This window comes from Harmonia axyridis, chromosome 7 (assembly GCF_914767665.1).
Source record: "Harmonia axyridis chromosome 7, icHarAxyr1.1, whole genome shotgun sequence".
Classification (NCBI taxonomy): Eukaryota; Metazoa; Arthropoda; class Insecta; order Coleoptera; family Coccinellidae; genus Harmonia; species Harmonia axyridis.
Window position 1 is genome coordinate 24,044,255 of NC_059507.1, and position 20,988 is coordinate 24,065,242.

Genomic DNA, 20,988 nt, shown 5'->3' on the forward strand with positions numbered 1-20,988 from the left:
CATTATCCTTAGAAGCTTTACAGTTTTGGATATTGAAACTATTTCGTATAATCATGTGATACAAGAAACAACAAAGAAAAAACGATAAATAAAAATCTAAAACTGACATTGAAAATAACAAATGAAAAAATATTGAAATATTCGTTCAATTTCAAACCATGAGTTGAACGAATTTGAATGGAAAATTTTTTGTTCTAAATTAGCTAATAATAAATAGAAGCGATTGGCAATATAACATTTCACTGAATAAGTCTTGGTCCCGGCGCACAGATGGCACTGCCAGGTGCCATACTTCTCTTTTTTTATTAGTACCAAGCTTCAAATGTGCTGGTCCAAATTTCGGTAATTAAGTCTGGATTGAGGTATTAAAGGTTGAGTGATGCTGAATTTGTTCTTGTTTGAAAAATGGATAAAAACGAAATTCGTATATTGATGAAACACTGTTTTTATGGGAAAAATAGTATACAAGCAAAGCAGAAGAAGAAGTAGAAGTGATTATGTTGACGAATAAAGTCGAATTTTCAAGAAAAAAATGTGTTTTTATTGGTTCGGCCTGGGACTTCTTGTATGAAGTTTGATATATAAGACACATAGAGTGGTAAAACGAAAACTAGATTTTCAGATTTTAAAATGAAAATGTGGACAATCACTCTTCAACCCTTCAATATCTGATTCGGGGGAAAACAACTTTTCCGCTTTTTTCAACCCCCCAACGGGGGTGAGCACAACCTCTTGATTTCGAATAGGGATGAAGGTTGTTTCGATAACATATTTTGAAGATCGTATTTAGTACTATCTGACCCTAAAATTTGCTCCAAGTTATCCATTGATAGTGAAATGACAGGAAATAGTGAAAGAGGCAATGTGTAACTTATCTCGATATGTTCCTTTATTGATCCCTTCGACATTACAAAGAAAGTATGGAACAAGTCATATATAATGAAGTACAAAATAATAAGCTATTTCTAAGAAAATATTATTCGTATCCGATACATTTCAAAGGTACTTAGTAGTAAGTATTCTTCCACTATTTTACCTGTCATTTCGTTATCGATGAAAATTTTGAAGTGAAATTTCAAGATCAGATAGTACTCGATAAGATCTTCAAAATGAGGTATCGCAACTCCCCTTATCCCTATTCGAAATCAAAGGGTTGCATTCACCCTGTTAAGGGGTTGCAATTACGAGGATGCGAATCAGAGATTGACGGGTCTGAGCGATCTTTCACATTTTCATTTTGAAGCCGGAAAATCGAGGTGTTAAGTTTTCGTTGGACCCTACTGTAAATAAAGAGAAAAACAAACACATAATTAAAAAAAACAACTAGAGTTAATATAACAGACAGTTCATAGAAATGTCGGCCTGCAAAATACCTTGCTATGAATCCTATAAATGTTCATTTGGGAGGTAATTTAAACCAAGTAGATAATGAAATCAAAACACACAGTAATATAGAATTATGATATACCAAAATACATTATGAGATCGCTATACACGATAAAATAATACAAATACTTATAATCAGAGATATCAAAAATACTCATCTTAAAGTACTCTTTAAAACATATAAAATACTTCTTCAGTTCGTTTATGAATTGAATTTTGTAACGGAGAGTAAGGTTTTCAAGATACTTTTTGATATCTTAGCTTCTTTCGGCTAGAATATACATTTTCAGTTTAGAAAATATTTTAGGAACTAGTCATATTTTGCCAAAAAATAAAAGTAGATACAGTAACTTCAATACCATTAGTACTAAAATTAATAACAAGATAAAATATGAAGATCTGAGCAATTCTTAGTCATATTTCACGGAGAAAGTAAGCCTGAGATTATCGAAATATGAGATGAAACTAATTAAAAAACGAATAATGACGAAACGAAGATGTTCCGCTATATCAAAGGAACGAAAACAAGTAGCAAGCCACAAAAACACTTCAAAGGAAGTTAATTATCGGAGATAATAAACTTCCATCTCTGATTAAAATTAATCATTTTTTTACCTGTAGATGGATCCTTGAGGTCTGTTATGGCCTCCACCATGTCCAGAGCCATGTCGCAAACCCTCTCCGCGTGGTTACCCTCCTTTTCAGGGGCCCCGGACACCACCATGTAGGCATCTCCGATGGTTTCTACCTAGGACCAAGGGATTGGTGAAATAAACTCGAAGAATCAGAGAAAATCAATGAAAATAGCGGGGGTGCGATGTGGAAAACAGACAGAGCGTAAGAAATAATAGGATTCCGAAGGATCGGGTGCCGTTTTCGTTGAGATAACCGGGAATTTTGGCTAATGAAAAGAATCGCGATATCCGTTTTTGCCCCAGTGACGTAGCATTGTCGGAGTCGGATTTTTTACATTAGCTTCAGCTCGAAACTATCAATTTTACCGAATTTGATTGCATCTTCTGCTGAGTTTGAATATATTTGTGATTACCTTATTTTTTCGATATCTAAACGGGTATTATTGATATAATTTTTTCCAATTACGCACTCGCTTACTCTTTGTTAATAAACATATATTAAATTTCAAAACAAGAAAAAAGCTGTCAGAATCTTTGGTTTTATCCCTTCTTGATTATTGTAACATTGTCTATTATCCATGTCTTGATGAATTCACTCAATATCGACTTCAACGAGATCAATAAACTTGTTTTAGATTCATATTTAATTTGAGGAAATATGATCAAATTCCTCAATACATTTTGTAGTTGAAGTGGCTTAGAGTGTCTAGTATATTTAAATACCATTTCCTTGTTTTTTTGCATAGATTATTCAATACTCAAAACCCGCCCTATCCTTATGACAAACTAGTTTTCAGAAATAGTTTGAACAATCTCAACAACAGACATTCACAAATACTTTATATGCCTCGCTACTCGACAGCTCTGTTTGAACGCAGTTTCGCTTACAGTGCACTAAAATTTTTTAATTCTTTCAGACCGGATCTATCAATACCACTGACCAAACTTAAAAAAGTCATTAAAAATGAACTGGTGAATCAGGAGAACTAGCAATATTGTTGTCACATTGCTGCATTTTTGTGTTTTTTGATATAGTACTTACTATTTTCTATGTTTTTCTCTATTCTACTGATGATCAAATCAATTTTGTTGAAATAGTAGAAAACATTTTTTTATTATTTTTATTTTATATCTATTTTGTAAACTGAGAAGGTTAAGAGTTTGAGAGTAGCTTTAGCTAATCTTCGCTTTTCCAGGGCAAATGTATGTACATTTTTTGAATAAAGTCGATTCATTATTATTATTTCAGGTTTTTCAATAACATTTCCGATTCGATAAGAGAGAGTGTTGCTTCTAGCCTAATTTTTGTTGGTATGTTGGCAAATTCTTTCTTCATATGGACGCGTGCGACAATTCATTTGTATGTATTGTGCTTGGGAAGTAATTGAATTTTTATTTTTGGAAGTTGGAAAGTTTAAAAGCAAAGGAAGTTTATAAAATAATGTTGGAAGTGAATAACGAATATTCGTCTTTAATAAATAGAGGAAAAAAAGGGTTGCTGAATTTAAACGTGGTTGTACAAGACGATTTAGAGGGATTTAGTAGAAGTCCTAGGCATCTCATTGAGCAGTGTAAGCAATATTCTGACGGAAGTATTTGGTTTCAGAAAGCTGTATGCAGAATGAGTGTCGCATTCGCTAACAATGAAACAAAAACACATCTGAATTCGATTTTCTCAGCAACATTTATAGCGTTTTCGAAAGGATAAATTGGATTTTGTTCGTCGATTTATCACTATGGATGACACTTGGGTCTATCACCATGATCCTGAATCAAAACAAGAGGCTAAAGAGAACCGAAGTCCACCAAGAATGTGTTAGCATCAGATTTTTGGGATGCAAAATTTGTTTATGGATTACTTGAAAACTCGTAAAACAATAAATTCTGATTTTTATTTCAACCTTTTGCACAGCTGAAAGAAAAACTGGTAAAAAACGACCCGGTTTGTAGAAGAAAAACTCCATTAATTAAAGTTCGAACTTTTCTAGCATCCACCGTATTTTTCTACAGCTGTAGAAGTGTATTTTGCAACCCTTCCAGATTCTCACTTCAGGGATGAAATTCATAAATTGTAATCTCGTTGGATCAGGAGTATTGATGTTCGGGGAGGCTATAATATACTGAAAAATTGTGTTTTTCTTATCGAACCGCAAAACTTATTGATCAACCTTGTACCGGGATTTTTCACCATAATTTGACCCCCCTTTAAATTTGTTACTGAAGGAGGAACAAAAAAATGTTATCTACAAAAGTATCACGAAATCGACTATTGTTTTTTCAAATGATTTCACAAAATGAAATATATAAAATTCATTTTTTCAAATGGAACACCGTGTATATTCTTCTATATTTGACTAGTTCTTTGTCCCCTGAGTTCGAATATATAACATATGTTTGGTGTATCTCTCTTAATCTGAGTACCACAGAGTTTCAAATTTTAAGAACCACCTGGCGTGCTCACTAATCACTTTTCAAGTGGTAGGCTGTGATAACTCAAAAATGCCCTTTTTTGAGTTATCTCGTTGGCAACGATATATGACATACGTTTTTCACTATAAATTGACCCCCCCCCTCGAACTCTGTTACAAAAACAGATACATAAAAATATATCATACAAAAATTCACGAAATGAAATAAATTTTTTGAGAATGATTACGTGAATTGGAATTAATACAGGGTGAACAACATATTTGATGAAACTACATATTTTCAAATTGAACACCCTGTATATCTCCTGATCTCGAATATGTTTGAAGTAATCATATCTCAATTAAATTAATTCAAAGATTAATTGATAAGAGTTATATATGCGCATTTAATTTCAGAGTTTTGAATACTGAGATTGCAAGGTGGTTCTTAAAATTCGAAACTCTGTGGTACTCAGAATAAAAGAGGTAGACCAAACATATGTTATATATTCGAAATCAGGGGAATAAGAGCTAGTCAAATATAGAAAAATATACAGGGTGTTCCATTTACATCCATTGATAGGAAAATTTCAAATGGAGATCAAATTATAATTGAAGAAAGACCTGACAGGGAAATCACCCATGTTGGAGAGCATAGAATTGCAGCACAAGGTATTTCTTGCTGGAATCCTGCTTTTGATATTACACCAGCTTCCTTAATTGCCGGAATCATTACTGAAAAAGGAATTTTTCTTCCTGAAAAATTGAAAGAATGCTTCCAGTAGATAACAAACATTGCCAATAAAGTTATTTTTTGTGTATTATTATAAACCATACAAATCTTTATTCAGCACATTTTTGAAAAAAGACAGTTATTTGTTCATAAATTATTTTTTGAGATGTTTATCATTTGAAAAAATGAAGTTGCAATAAAAAAGTTACCCACTCTGTATATATTTCATTTTGCGAAATCATTTTAAAAAACAAAAGCCGATTTCGAGAAACTTCTGTAGGAAACATTTTTTTGTACCTCTTTCAGTAACAAAGTTGAAGGGGGGGTCAAATTATGGTGAAAAACCCGGTACTTGATGTAAATTTCACAAATGTTATATCTATTGATAAAAATCAAGTTGAGAAAATCGCTCCTCCTAGGTGTATTGCTTCTAATATCTCGACGAATGGGCCCAAAGATCGGCAGGATCGCGTAGATGAAGATCAAAGGGTTTATATGAAAACCGGATACGACCGAGTTCTATCCGTCTGATAGTTTAAATATCCGGGATTGACTGAATATTTCCTTTAGCATGGAGTGAGAAAGCCGACTTCTAGGAGAGTTTTCTCTCCTACGGTCGGGGATAATAATATACAGTATGTTTGGTAACTCGACGTGAATAGGTCATTTGCAACAAGTCCAGTAAACTAGGGTTTTAAAGTTACTGAGCTATAGCGGTTTTCGGACTTTTCAGGAAATCTTTGAGTTGTAACGGAAAAATTGTGTAAACATTATTAGACTTTGAAAATTCAATTGATGGTTTCTTGAAAAATTAAAGATGAGGGTTCACTCCAGAAAATAGAAAAGTTATACAATCTTAGGAATTTTTGGTTTTAAGAGGTCACAATTTTGTTTTTTCACTTTTCAGTGAACTTGTCGTACAAAATACATAAATTTATTTTTTGCTTCGTGAGCTTTCTGAGATGTTATGAATGTTATCAATTCTTCCATGGGATCGAACAAAAAATTAAATAAAAAGAGAAATCAACATGATTTAAACTTTAATATTCAAAGGTTATGTTCGCGAAGGAGCGAGTTTTCGAACGCATGAGTGTTTGAATTGCCTTCTGCAACGAGTGTTAGACGTTATTTTCTCTTTCATTCCTAAAGTTTTGTGAAATATTATCGAAATTCAATGAAAAACTCAGCTTATACTCCCTAGTAACTTTTGTATTGTATCTTGGCAGTTGGTATGGCTGTCACAAAAATTAACAGATTACGTGATTTGAATTTGAATCGTTCATTTCTAATTTTGAATAATTTATAATTATGCATTGAATTCACGAATTATATCTGACGAATTCGATTAACACCACCAGAATCAAGAGAAATTGCGAAAAAAGTTGCAAGTCATTTCACTGTATCCAAATTATATTATATTGACAATTAAAGTGTGTTGAAAATTGATAGGATCGGAAGTCAGTGTAGACAACCATAAAACGAAAAATTAAGTGAAAACAATGCTGTAATGAGTTCATCACAGCACTGCTTGTAGTACTGTAATGAACTCATTACAATACTGAAATAGAGAAAATATGTTCGCATTTTAGGCTTGGGGCCTGTTGCATCAAACCATTTTGTTACTTTTCACTTATCAAGTAAATTTTGTTGCACGAAGCCAAGGAAAAGTTGCAAGGCAGTTTGGTGGAATAGGTCTCCAGGATAATGTTTCTTTCAATTGCTTGCTTTCAGCTTGCTTAGGAGAACTCATATTTAAAATATGAAAGTCAGGCGAAAATTGAATCAAAATTGATACCGTTTGAATTCATATTGAAAATAATGTACAAAGCTTTCGCTGTGAACGTGGAAGAAGAGACAAACATTAAAAGGTAGATCTCGAAATTATGATACAGGTATGATGTGAAAAAATGCCTATAGTTTCTCACCTTATAGACGTGATTTCTCTCAGTCAATTTGTCGAATATCGAGTACATCCCGTTGAGCATAGACACAACTTCCATAGGTGTTATTCTACTGCATATTTCGGTGAAGGTGACCACATCAGAGAAGAGTATTGACACTGAATCGAACATCTGAAAATAATGGTAAGATAGTAATAATTTGAAAAATACAGATTCTATCAAATTTATCTATTTTAAGCATGTTTTGTCCTTGGATGATTTTTGAAAAACCTCTTTGTTTCGAAGATACAGGGCGAACAACATTTTTCATATTTTTAAAATTAATAATAGTTTAAATAAAAATGCGTACCGCACTGTGTTTACTAAGTAGGTACAATTTATTTTTAAATTTGTTTAACAACATTCCAATTACTAAAAACGGCTAGTTTTTTGACTAAAAATTGATAAGTGCAGGTGGTAAAGGAATACAGATTAAACACGGTTTTCATTTGAATTCGTTTTGTGATGTATTAGCAATTAACATTTTATCTTTGACTATTATGAAGGGTTCGGCAGTCAATGAGGAGCAGATTGGATGCTTGTATGCTGGCTAGAGGTGGTCATTTTCAACAGTTTTTGTAGGTTGAGTTGAATTTTGATGTAATTTTTCATAATAAAATGTTATTATCTGAAATTTTGTTTCCCCTATATCTTCGAAACAAATAGGTTTTTCAAAAATCATCAAAGGACAAAATATTCTTAGAATAGTCCAAGGAACAACCCCCTGAATTTTTGCCGCATGTTTAGGAAACACCCTGTATAGCGTGTTTCACAAGCTCTATGACAATCATTGATAGACGACAGCTGCCCTCATTTTGAACATTTTTTCTTCCTATAAATCGAATCAGATATAAAAAAAATAATAGGTACGAAAACATTCTCCACATAAAAGTTTTGTGAAAATACTCATAGATAGTTATAAGTTATTGAGCTTTATCGAGGATAGAAATTCACGATATTAAAAAACGAAGTTACATTTAAACATCAATAATAAGTATTAAAAATATTTGATTGTAATAAATTATGTCCAAAATAATTAATGGAAAATCTTCATTCCACATAATATGATGGAATGTTAAAATGGCGGATGCATTCCTTTGTCAGATTAAATCTAAATATCAAAATTTTTCATATACATATACACAATTAAATAATATACAAGTGACCAGAAGAAAAATATACAACTTACCCATTTTTTGAGGCTTTTACGAATATAACAGAGGAAAACAATTATAATAATTTCGCTGCGATAATTATCGATATACATTCAAAGAAACCAGAAAAAGAAATGATTAGACAGTTTCACTGTATCAGGTACACATGCACGAAGATAGGAATTGGCGTACGCCCAGTTTTTCATCACCTTTTCTGTTTAGTTGAATATTATTCAATTTGCAATATAGCATGCTACAATATCCGATTCGTTTTCGTTCAGAAGTTACAAGAATTAAAAAAAATATATTTTCTTGTTTAAGTCTGATTGATATATGTTTAAAGTTTATACTTTGTATCAATCCTACTCAAAAATGAAAATTGTTCGAAATGTCCACCTTCGGCTTGAATGCAAGCCTCACAACGACAAATTGAAGATTTTGTTACTCGACGGATCAGATTTTTCTCGGGTCTTATTTGTTTTGCTGCATCTTGAATTCTATCAGTAATTGTTGATGTGATTTCAACATGATAGACAATCTACTTCATATTCCACAAAAATAAAATTTAACGGATTGAAATCTGGCGAACGATGTGGCCATGGATTTAGTCCCCTTTGACTCATTTATTCAGGAAATTTCAATCTCACCAAAAAGCTATTGTCTCCCCCAATATGGTTTTGCTCCTTCGTACTGATACCACATATTTCCTACAATGTTGAGCTCCGTATCATCAATGAAGTCAAAAAGATTTTGCTCCAAAAAATAGTCATACACATCCGCATTCAAACGATCATTTTGATTTATTTATAATAAATACCAAATCTTTGTGGAGAGAACCCACCTCAAACGTTGCTGAAGTCAGCGTTCTCGTCAGACCACAAGAAATGCAAAATATAGTTATTTATTGCACGATAAATTTGTATATTTTAGCGTCGGGACTCCAGTCTAGAAGCTAAATACGCTCGAGAAGATAATGCGATTTCATCGTCGTGTACAATACAACATTTTTTTCTATAGTAAGCAAAAACTTTCAAAGAAAATTGCAGTTTTTGGCACAAAAATCGCACAAAAAAACTGTGTTGCTCCGTTATTAAGGATATGAATTACTCTGTCAAAAAATGTAAAACAATAATAGGATATGTATGGAAAAGAATTAATATAAGAAAAAGAAAACCTGCCATCAGATGTAGAAGATACAGCGTTCAATGCATGTAGTATATTTCCTACAACTGTACAAATTTAAATAATTCAAGTAATGTACCTAATTCAATTCAAAACGGCCCTCGTTGACAGTTTATGTTCATTTTTTGCGTTTCCATATATATTATATGGACAAAACAGGAGATTTTCAGATTTATGCCTGCTTGATTTTGAGAGATCATGACAGTTTCCGATGGCGCATACAGCGTTTAAATTTGACATTTCTCGCGATTCTCGACTCTCGTCACCTTTGAGTATAGAATAATAAGATTTTGTACTCTGTGCACGCGACAATCTTCTATTCTCTGAATAGACCAATAGCGGTCTGTCATTATATTCCATTAATTTATTTGAAAATTCGATATGAACTGAATTTTAATTTTTTGTTTAAGTTTGCAGTTTCTAAAATCATTATTTCATTTTTTTAACGCCACCAGACAGCGGGAATTCGAATAATTCTGAAGAGCGCCACTTTATACAGAACTGGTAAGTTTTCACTAAAGCAACATGTGCACTATCTCAAAAAGTCTGAAACAAAATCAAATCGGTGCACACACTAAGATTTTTATGCATCTTAGAAGTAAAAATTTCTAGATGTCATATCAACTGGTATTTTCGTTAGTCCGCTTACTTTTAATTCAAAGATTGAAATAAATTATTTTAAATTCTTGTAACTGCGAAACGAAAAAAAATCGGACCAACGTAAATAGGAAAAAAAATGTTCAGAATGAGCACATTTTGCGTAAATGAGTTCGATAAAAATTCAGCTTTCCTCAATGAATTTCGAGGGAATAGAAATCAAAGCTGAAAAGCACGCTAATGGCGTAAGCTTATGAAAGGAGATGATCGAATATTAGGTGGAACATCAAAGCGGAAGTTATTCCACCGGAAGTCAGGATAAAGATACCTCACACGTATCGATGGGATTCTCCCCTTTTCTAAGCCTGTCAGCAACTTGTTTCGGTATCATCTGATAGAGCAGCTCGTCAGTTCTTCTCATCTCTTCGTCCAGCTTCCGCATGCTCTCTTCCAACTTCTTGCTCTTTTGCTGCTCCTGGTCCAGCGCCAGTTTCAGCTCCACCGACTGCTGCGTTCCGGCCAGCATCAGATCCCTGAGGAAAAAGGCTCGATTTAGAGAATCAGTGACATAAATATTAAAAAGTGATTCTGCATGAATAAACAATGACAGTTTGCTATATTTGTAACATTTTTTTCGCAAATACTCCGTATTCCGATATACAGGGTGGCCACTTTTTCAATGGTATTGTATTGGTAACTTTTAAACCATAAGAGTTAGAAGGTCGGTCAAATGGAGAAAAAGTTGCATGCATAGAAGCATCATCAAGCAGTTCAAACAAATCGAGATTATCAGGGCCGGTTATTGAGATATCATAAGAAAAGTAAATTTTGTCATTTTGAGTTTTCTTTTTTTCCCACTTTATTTCAAATATTATCAAAAAATGTTACAGGAATTTTTTATTCAACAGTAAATTGTTCTCAATTTGACGTAATCAGATTTCGTATCCAACGCTTCATGCTCTCTGGGACACCCCAACCTCATTTTTTTCAATACGGACCTGTATATTTTATGACACTTTTCGAAATAACTTTTAACGCTGAATTCAACGATATATCATACAATGTCATTCAAAGTTGATTTCCAGGTGATTTTGACCCTTATCCAATTTTCTTTGGGTCGGATCTGTAGTGAATGCAATTTATCGAAAACTGCTGTTGATAAAATAGTCAAGAGACGCGAATACAATGATTTTAAATTTGAATACCAAGCCTTGCAAAACTTATATCCTAATGATATCAAAATAAAGTTGGATTCTGTAATTTGTTTCAACGGAATAAATGACAAAACTAACAATAGTGATTTCTCGCGAGAAGATTGAGAATGTATTGGAAGGTATACAAGAAGACGAAATAAGCAAATGTAATAGAAGTATGGGTTCCAAAACCGTTAAGTGCATTTTACAAAATGGTGGACATTTCGAACACTTACTTCATTCATTTTCATTTACTTTCGAATAATCATTCGATTTTTCTTTCATTAAATGATAATTCGTTTTATTATTATGAATTGAGATATGTAAATAATTATTATTTGTTTCTTGATTTGATTTTGATATGTTCCATTTAGTTCAAGATGAGTAAGTTGATTTTCTCATCGAAATGTATTGCATGTTGTTAATTAAACTAAAGGTACCTGAATGTAATACAGATCCGATCCAAAGAAATTTGGATAAGGGTCAAAATCACCTGAAAATCAACTTTGAATAACATTGTATGATATATCGTTGAATTCAGCGTTAAAAGTTATTTCGAAAAGTGTCATAAAATATATAGGTCCGTATTGAAAAAAATGAGGTTGAGGGTGGCCCAGAGAGCACGAAACGTTGGATACGAAATCTGATTACGTCAAATTGAGAAAAATTTACTGTCGAATAAAAAATTCCTGTAACATTTTTTGATAATATTTGAAATAAAGTGGGGAAAAAAAGAAAAATCAAAATGACAGAATTTACTTTTCTTATGATATCTCAATAACCGGCCCTGATAATTTCGATTTGTTTGAACTGCTTGATAATGCTTCTATGCATGCAACTTTTTCTCCATTTGACCGACCTTCTAACTCTTATGGTTTAAAAGTTACCAATACAATCCCATTGAAAAAGTGGCCACCCTGTAGATACGATGTGAATATATTTTTCTTGAAACTGACTATATCGGTCCAATTTTTTGAAAAGAATGGTACGCCACTGGGATATTTCAAATAACAAATAATTATTGAATTGATCGTTCAATTTGTCGCGTAAAGATGTTTTATTTTTTGCTTGGAAACGGATAGAAACGTTGGAATTATTCCTAAATTCTACTGATTCAATCGTTTTGGCAACACCGCACATTATTATTGTCCCTCCTCCTCTGGACAAATACTGAAAAATCACGTGATGTTTACTCTTAAACAGAAAAATGGAGAATTCAAAAAGAATATCTGAAAAAAATTACCCAATATTTCCGTGATTATAAAATAGCATTTCTAAGCTTCGGGCAAAATTTCGATCTGATCACACACAAAGAAATACTCACCTATTGTTTCAATTTCGTACAAAATTTCGTTTGGATAGTGTTCATCAGAATCATAGAAAAATAGTATATTCTAACACAAGTTGCAGAATGGGATCCTATTACAACACGAATGCGAAATGAGTGTTGGAATTGCCTTCTGCAACGAGTATTAGACGATATTTCAGTCAAGTTTTGTGGAATATTGAAGGAATTCAATGAAAAATTCAGATTATAATTCCTAGTGACTTTTGTATTATTTATATCTTGGCAGTTGGTGTGACTGTTACGAAAATTGACAGATTACGGAATTTGAATATGAATCGTAAGTTTCGATTTTGAAATAATTTACATTCACGCATTAAATTCGCGAATTTTGTCTGACGAAATCGATTTAACACCACCAGAATTAAGATATATTGCGAATAATGTTGCAGATCATTTCATTTCACTATATCCAAATTATATTGTATTGTCAACTATTGACGTTTATTGAAATTTGATAGAATTGGAAGTCAGTATAGACAACCACAAAACGCAAAATATAACTGAAAACGATGCTGAAATGAGTTCATTACAGCACTGTTTTTAGAACTGTTATGAACTCATTACGTTACTGAAATAGAGAAAATTAATTTAAATGAGATAGGGATCGTTGATGCTTTGTTGGCATTCCTGGAACTGCGACCACATTGATCTTTTGTTCTTAACGCTATTATTCAAACCCAGGGAGGCCGTCGATACTGTTAACGACACAGACTTCGTGAGTATCCAGAACTGACTTCCCATATGAGTGGCTTCTAGGCCAGTCAGTTCCGGACATTTGCACACTATGTATTCGGCCGTTTCTACCTCTTTTCCACATAGCCTGCAGATCTCATCTGTTGCCCCATTCGGTACAAAAGGTATTTGCATCGACAGTGTCCTTTCACCAGTCCCACCATTAGCTTCAGTAGCTTCCTGGTATAGGTCGCTGAAAGCACCATAATTTCCTTCGCCGGAGCAAGACCCGCAGTATTCTTTCAGAGGGTATTTATTTTATAGTGTCCCACTACCTTTTTTTGGACCGCTGCCTTATATTGGTCTATTTCGAGCCCAAATTTTGAATGTATGATTTAATGCTTTGTCATGGCAAAATTTAGAATACACTGATATGAAATGAGGAACTTTTGAGCGCTCATTCAATCATGTGGAAATTGAGCCATTAGAGACCACGAATTACCTATAAGCGAGAGACCACTATGAAGTTCAATGACGAAAATACCTACACCAATACATACAGGGTTAGGCTGAAGTATGGAACTAAGTAAATATCTTTTGAATGAAAAGGATAATATTTATGAAATTTTGCAATGTCACAAAATGCATCTGATGTTCAATTTTTTATTGATAATATACTTCCGATTGAACCGGAAATACCATCAACTTTGATTTATAAGGGATCTTATTGATGAATTTGAACCAATACGTCCTGGAAAGGTCTTGAAGAGAGTGACTCAAGAATTTGTTTATATAGGGTGTTTTTTTTCGAGGTATATAACTTTAAGTTGGCATTACTGTTCAAGATGGCGACCGATTCAACAGCTGTCAAGTGATTTATTCTCAGTTTGGTTTGGCAATTCATCATGAATAGACTCACGCCTGAACAACGCTTGCAAATAGTGCAATTTCATTTCGAAAATAATGGTTCTGTGCGGAATACGTATCGCGAACTACGTCCATTAGCGATGAAGCGCACTTCTGGTTGAATGGCTACGTCAACAAACAAAACTGCCGCATTTGGAGTGAAGCTAATCCTCAAGTGTATGTCGAAACACCGTTACATCCAGAAAAACTGACTGTTTGGTGCGCTTTATGGGCGGGTGGAATCATTGGTCCGTACTTCTTCAAAAACGATGATGGTCAGAACGTTACAGTCAATACAGTCAATTTTTTTCATTCCTGAATTGAACAACCATGATGTCCAGGAGCTGTGATTCCAACAAGACGGCGCAACATGTCACACAGCTCGTGCCACAATCGATTTATTGAAAGACAAGTTTGGTGACCGCCTAATTTCACGTTTTGGACCTGTGAATTAGCCCCCAAGATCTTGTGATTTAACACCGCTAGACTACTTTTTGTGGGGCTATGTAGAGTCATTGGTCTATGCGGATAAGCCACAAACCCTTGACCATTTGGAAGACAACATTCGCCGTGTTATTGCCAATATACGGCCACAAATGTTGGAAAAAGTTATCGAAAATTGGACGTCTAGATTGGACTACATTCAAGCCAGCCATGGCGGTCATATGCCAAATAATATCATATTTAAAATGTAATGCCACAAGATTATCTTGCGGATAAATAAAATTCATGTCAATCGAATAATCCATCGTTGTTTTATTGCAATTTAAAGTTCTATAGCTCTAAAAAAAACACCCTTTAGGATAGCACATTGTCAAGAGGTGAACGGCAGGCATTTTGAACATTTGATTCAATTTTGTTTGAAACATTATTCTCATTAGTATGCAGTAAATAAATTTAGCTGTTCTAGAGTGTAACACTAAGTAATTTTTCGTTTTATTAGATTTTTAACAATAAAATCAGTTTAAGCACAAGCTCTTTCAACATCTGCAAAGATATACAGGAGGTTCCATATAAATAAAAAAGTTGAGGGTATTTCAGGTTCAACCGGAAGTATATCATCAACAAAAAATTGTATTGTATCAGATGCATTTTGCGCCATTGCAGCTTACCTGCAAAATTTCATAAATATTGTCCCTCTTACGGAATAGAATTGCGGGAATGTTCTAAGCCGTCCAACACAAGAATACTCGAGTCATTCCAGTCGAAAACACTGCGTATGATAGCAAGAGCACCATGTTATGTCACAAATCAAAGTTTACAAAATGATCTGGGAATTGAATCTATAAAAGATACAATAAAGCCACGAATCAAAAAATACAAGGACCTGAAAAAAATATTGTCCCTTTCATTCAGAAGATATTTACTTGGTTCCATACTTTAGCCTTAACCTGTATATTGGTTTAGGTGTTTTCGTCATTGTATATTGAATCACGTTTCGATAGTCTTACTGTGTATATCGTTACCTTTTTATAGCATAGTTTTCAGTTGTCATCTGGCAAAAAAAAGGAAGGTCTTCATATAACAGCTGCCAAAATAGCGAGTTATTCAAAATGAAACCCTAAATTGGAAAATCCTTCACATTTTGTAAATTGTAACTTTCTTTACCCTAAAATAAAGACAAATCAATACCAAAATTCCAAGAAATAGAATTCGTTTCAATTGCAACGATGCCACATCTACGAAAAATTCACGAGTTCCCCTTACTTCTCATCTACCTTCGTACTCACCTGCTGAAGTCGTGCATCGACAAATCGTTGATATACAACCCTGAATTAATGAGAGAATTCAAGTCCGGCATCACCGGCGTACCCAGATACATCATCATCTTCCAGTTGTCCATGTAGATCATCTGACCTTGAAAATCGATCCTTCATATTAATCTTTTTATAAAGTGGAATTTTTCAGGGATTATCCCACCCTTACCTTTGAGCCTCAAACTCTTGTCTTCTGTTGATTCCATGTCGTCACTGAATAGGATGTCTGTGGGACGATCATTAGGTTTTTCGTTGATTATGGGTTCGACGGACACCAGTTCGAAAATGTTGTTGGTCCTGTTCAGAATCTGTAAAACGGTTTCGAGGCGTTTCGGAAAACGTTCTTGGAAGGTTCGAAATACTCACCGTTTGGAATTTGAACGCTGTTAAGGGTCTGACTAGATCGAACCAGTTCGTTATTCTTTTTCCTATGAGATCTGGCATTATTACCATCAGAGAGTTTCCTATACTTCTCACAACCATGTCGGACCTACGAAATGTTAATTTAAACTATCTTTTTCGATGCATACGCGATCAGTAAGTTTTAAAGGTGTAGATTAAACTCAACTATAGATTGCTTTCATAAAATGAAACACTTTTTCCATTTTCATTTGTCATTTTTCCAGACTAAGATCAGGTGAAAAGATACACACTGTTAAAAAGAATTTGGTTTTTTAAATTATTCAAAATGTAATGAAATTTAGTGTGAAGTTTTCAATAACTAAGAAAGATTCTTCAAATAGAATTTTTGTTACTTCTAATGATTCGCCGATCCATAAAATTGTAATATTGGAATACTCCTTTTCAGGAATTGAAATTAGTCCTAATTGTTTCTCGTCAAAGGCAACATATACTAGGTTGGCTGACAAAATACTAGCTCAACTAACTCATATCGTAGTATAAGAAATGGATTCCTTATACTATGCTACTACTGCTACTGCTACTACTAACTGACAAAGAAACTGCAACACCCAGAAGGAGCGGTTTAAATTTAAAATTTTTTCTGCTAAAACATTGATAGTATAGCAAGTAGTAAATCATTGAATTTGGAGAAAAAAATCGTGAAGGTGCTCTCATGTAAACAATTTTTTATTTAAATATTGTAGTCGTTCTTTGCAAGTTTTTCAAATTTTACAACAATCCAGCTGTTCGAGGAGATCTAAAGTCGATGTTTAGTTGTTGTTAAAATGCCTAGAGCTTGTGTACGCGGAATTTATCGGCAGCTAAGTGAATTTGAAAGAGGCCGAATTATTGGTCTACGGGAGGTGGGGTTGGCATTTCGAGCCGTACTAACAGAAATCCAACTACTGTTATGAGATGTTATCAAGCGTGGTTTGATAATTCCCAAAATCGAAGAAGAGTAGGCACCGGACGTCGAAGGGGCAAAAATGAAGTTCGGATCCCTCGATATTTCACACATAGAGAATGTTTGGGACATCAGGGGTAGAAGGCTTGAAAATTTATCCCAGTCTCCACGGACTTTAACGGTTCTGAGACATGAAGTATAGGGAGAGTATTCCTCAAGAAGAAATTGAGCATCTTATTTCATCAATGCTGAGTCGTGTTGGGGAGTGTATAGATAATCGCCGTGGACAAACACATTATTAACAAATTTATTGAGAAAATTGTAAACCCTTCGTTTTTTTCTCCAAATTTCAACCATTTCTTCCATGCTATACTATCTAAGTATTACCAGAAAAAAAATTAAAATTCAAACAGCTCCTTCTGGAATCTGCAGTTCCTTTGTCAGTAAGTATAATTGATGAATACCTACAGAGCGGAGTAGTCCCTAATAAGATGAAATTAGTCTTTCCAATATTGAAAAAAGGAGATCCATCGCAGGTTACCAACTACCGTGAAATATCTTTTTACCAGTTTTTTCAAATTCTGGAAATGGTAATTAGTGAAAATATCTCATTCCTGGATAAACACAACTATCTCCTGAATTCACGATTTGGGTGAAAAAAAAATAGATCTACACAGCAAAAATGATTTGAAATGCGAAAGAGAACTATAACCCAATTTTGTGATTTGACCAAGCCATTCGACTGCGTGGATCATGAAATATTCTTGGAAAAGCTTGACTTTTACGTTGACGGAGGATTGATCTACATTTAAATCGTACTTGCAGAATCATAAGTAGATGACATCACACAAACAGAATATTAGCCTAATAAAACTATAGCTTATAATATTCCACAAGGATCGATATTCAGCCCTCTCTCATTCATCATCTTTATGAATGACCTTCCTAAGAATGTTAACTGCTACACCGTTTTATACACAGATACTACATTGGCATTAAGGGAGCAAGCATTCTCAAAAAGGCCATCAAATTACCTTCAACTCAAGGTGTCACTCAACTCTCCTTCCTATTTAAGATTCTAGAGGTAGGTTTTTATATGCGTTTAACAAAAGTTTAGGCAACAATATTACAATAGAGATTTAATCTTCGATATTTTTCTTTGTAGGTGTAACGTCTCCTAATGACCTGAATAAAGAATGCATATTCAGGTATTATTTCGAGGATATAAGTTGATCATTCCTTCAGAACAGGTTCAAACATCATACACCAAAATTGGTTTTAGATTGCTCATAAACTCAGATTCATGCACCATAACATGAAATTGCAGTAAAACGCATAATGCTGGATAACATTCAACAACATCCACCGGTAAATCTAAAAAGGTATTTTCCCTAAAGAACGAAAACGTCGAAAACAAATTACGAAAACCTCGGCAATACGCTACACCAGGGGTGCTCAAACTTGAACTGCTGGCGATCTACCTCAATATTGTTAGACTACGATCGATCGACTCTGAGAGGCTGCAAGTATGTGTAATGAAGGATTGTCGTCTAGATATGGTGTATCATGGCATAGATATTAGTTTTCCGCACAATATGCATTTGTTTAGTCAAGATAAGTCTAAAAATGCAAAATGAAATAAATAAATATTGGAAGACAATTACACAATCCTATCTAGTCTTAAGCTAAGTATAAACTAAGCTGCGTCACTACCGCTGCACCATTGGAGTAGGAAAATAAAATAAAGATCTGCTCTGAAATGAAAAACTCATTGTTATTTAAAATTATGAGTTTATTGGTTATTACAAAACAAAAGAGTGTTAAACTTAACTAAAGAGTAACTTTGGATGTTGAAGCGTGGCACTGCATGTCCTCAGCATACTTTTCATAAGATGGTACATAATTACCGAGTGCTAATCTCAAGCATGATGACATATGTTCGTCAGTTAGTCGATTGCGATACTTTGACTTAATTATCTTCATTTCAGAAAATGCAGACTCGCACAAGTAAGTTGATCCGAACATTGTCGTCAGTTGAAGGGCAATTTGCCTCAGATTCGGATATTTATCTTCTGCTATAAAACACCAGAATTTTGTGTCAGATGCTGTGGCTTTGAGATGTATATCTGATATAATCTGCACTAACTCATTTTCAACAGAACATGAGTCCATGTTAAACTGACTTGCTATTTCAGTTGCTAATTCCTCAATGTTTGAACACGAAAAAGGATAACTCATAAATGATGCGATATTTGCCAATTTGTTGAAATCATAAAAACGTATTTCGAATTGTCCCAAAATATTTGATAATTCTGCCTCATAAATATCATAATTTAACAGAGGAATCCTTGCTTTCAAAGATGGAAAATGTTTCAGATCCTTTCTTTTCAGTTGATCTATCATAAGTTGCAATTTAATTTTGAATGCGTTTATTGCGCTAATCATATCAATAATAGTTTTTCCTTTACCTTGAAGCTGAAAATTGATGGTGTTTAAATGCATTGTGATGTCTGTCAAAATCTGCCAAATCAGTCAACCATTTTTCGTTTTTCAGCATCTTAGTATCGTCACCTCTTTCTTCCATAAAAGCGGTTATTTCGGGCAATAATTCTTGAAACCTTTCTAGAAATTTTCCGCGACTCAACCACCTGACGTCTGTGTGAAGAACTAAATCAGTGTGTTCAGCCAACTCACTATTTTCTAACTGCAATGTAAAAAGCCGCCGCTGCAAACTACGTGCACGGATGGAATTCACAATTTTTATTGCAATGCCCATAATCTCCTCCATATTTAGAACTTTTGAACACAAAACTTGTTGATGTATAATGCAATGGAAGGAGAAAAATGAAGGGAAATCGTCATTAGCTCGACACAATGCCACAAAACCGTTTTTGTTTCCAATCATTGCTGGTGCTCCATCAGTTGTAATGCATACTAATTTATATATTGGTAGCTTATAATATTTTACAAAATTGAAAAAAACGTCATATATATCCTCGCCACGGGTCTTTCCTTTCAGAGGAATCATTGTCAAAAACTCTTCCTTGGCTGACATGTCACTGAAAACCATTCGAATAAAAATACATAGCTGGGCAGTGTCTGTAATATCGGTGGATTCATCGAACTGTAAAGAAAAGTATGTAGATTTCATGATATCATGTTTTAGTTGATCTGCCATGTCCTGACTCATGACTTCAACACGCCTCGTGACAGTTGCACGAGATAACTGAAGTTCTTTAATAGCAGATATAATTTCAGTTTTATTTTTGAATTCTGCAAATAAAGTTTCTCCCGCTTCAATAAATGCTTCCTTCACAACCGATCCATCTTCAAATGGTTTCTTGTGTTTCGCCAATATATGAGATATTTTAAATGACGCGATCGTTGCAGCTTTTGATTGTTTCACTGGTCTTGTGAACATGGCTTGTTCTTTTTTCAAACAAGCTAACAAATCACGTACTTTTCGTTTTCTTAATTCGCTCTGCGACGGAAAATCCTTTTCATAGTTTTTATGAACTGTTTTATGATGCCTCTCTAAGTTCCCACGCTTAGGCATTGCTACTGACGCACGGCAAATGAGACAGATGCACTTATCCTTCACCATACAAAAAAAAAATTCTTCCTCCCAATCGTTATTAAAATGATACGTTTTACTTTTTTTCACCGCACTCATTTTGCGCTGTTCAACAATATCGACGTGTTGCTTTCAAGTTGCTACTCAGACTGACTCAAAATTCAAATCCCTGCAATCGCAACATTAATATCGCCGCG

The 20,988-nt window shown here is 34.0% G+C and overlaps 1 protein-coding gene across 3 annotated transcripts in view; it reads right to left on the reverse strand.

Moving 5' to 3' along the window:
- Positions 1-20,988, reverse strand: part of LOC123684120 (soluble guanylate cyclase 88E) — an 85,086-nt gene that overhangs the window by 15,843 nt on the left and 48,255 nt on the right. For all 3 annotated transcript variants that reach the window (XR_006748108.1, XM_045623252.1, XM_045623251.1), the window contains exons 5-10: positions 16,278-16,401; positions 16,081-16,219; positions 15,885-16,011; positions 10,364-10,568; positions 7,088-7,234; positions 2,002-2,134 (exon numbers count right to left, since the gene is read on the reverse strand). Coding sequence is in view for 2 of the 3 variants with exons in the window: in XM_045623252.1 (XP_045479208.1) it covers positions 2,002-2,134; positions 7,088-7,234; positions 10,364-10,568; positions 15,885-16,011; positions 16,081-16,219; positions 16,278-16,401 (875 nt within the window). In the remaining variant the exon portion in view is untranslated. The remainder of the gene's footprint in view (positions 1-2,001; positions 2,135-7,087; positions 7,235-10,363; positions 10,569-15,884; positions 16,012-16,080; positions 16,220-16,277; positions 16,402-20,988) is intronic.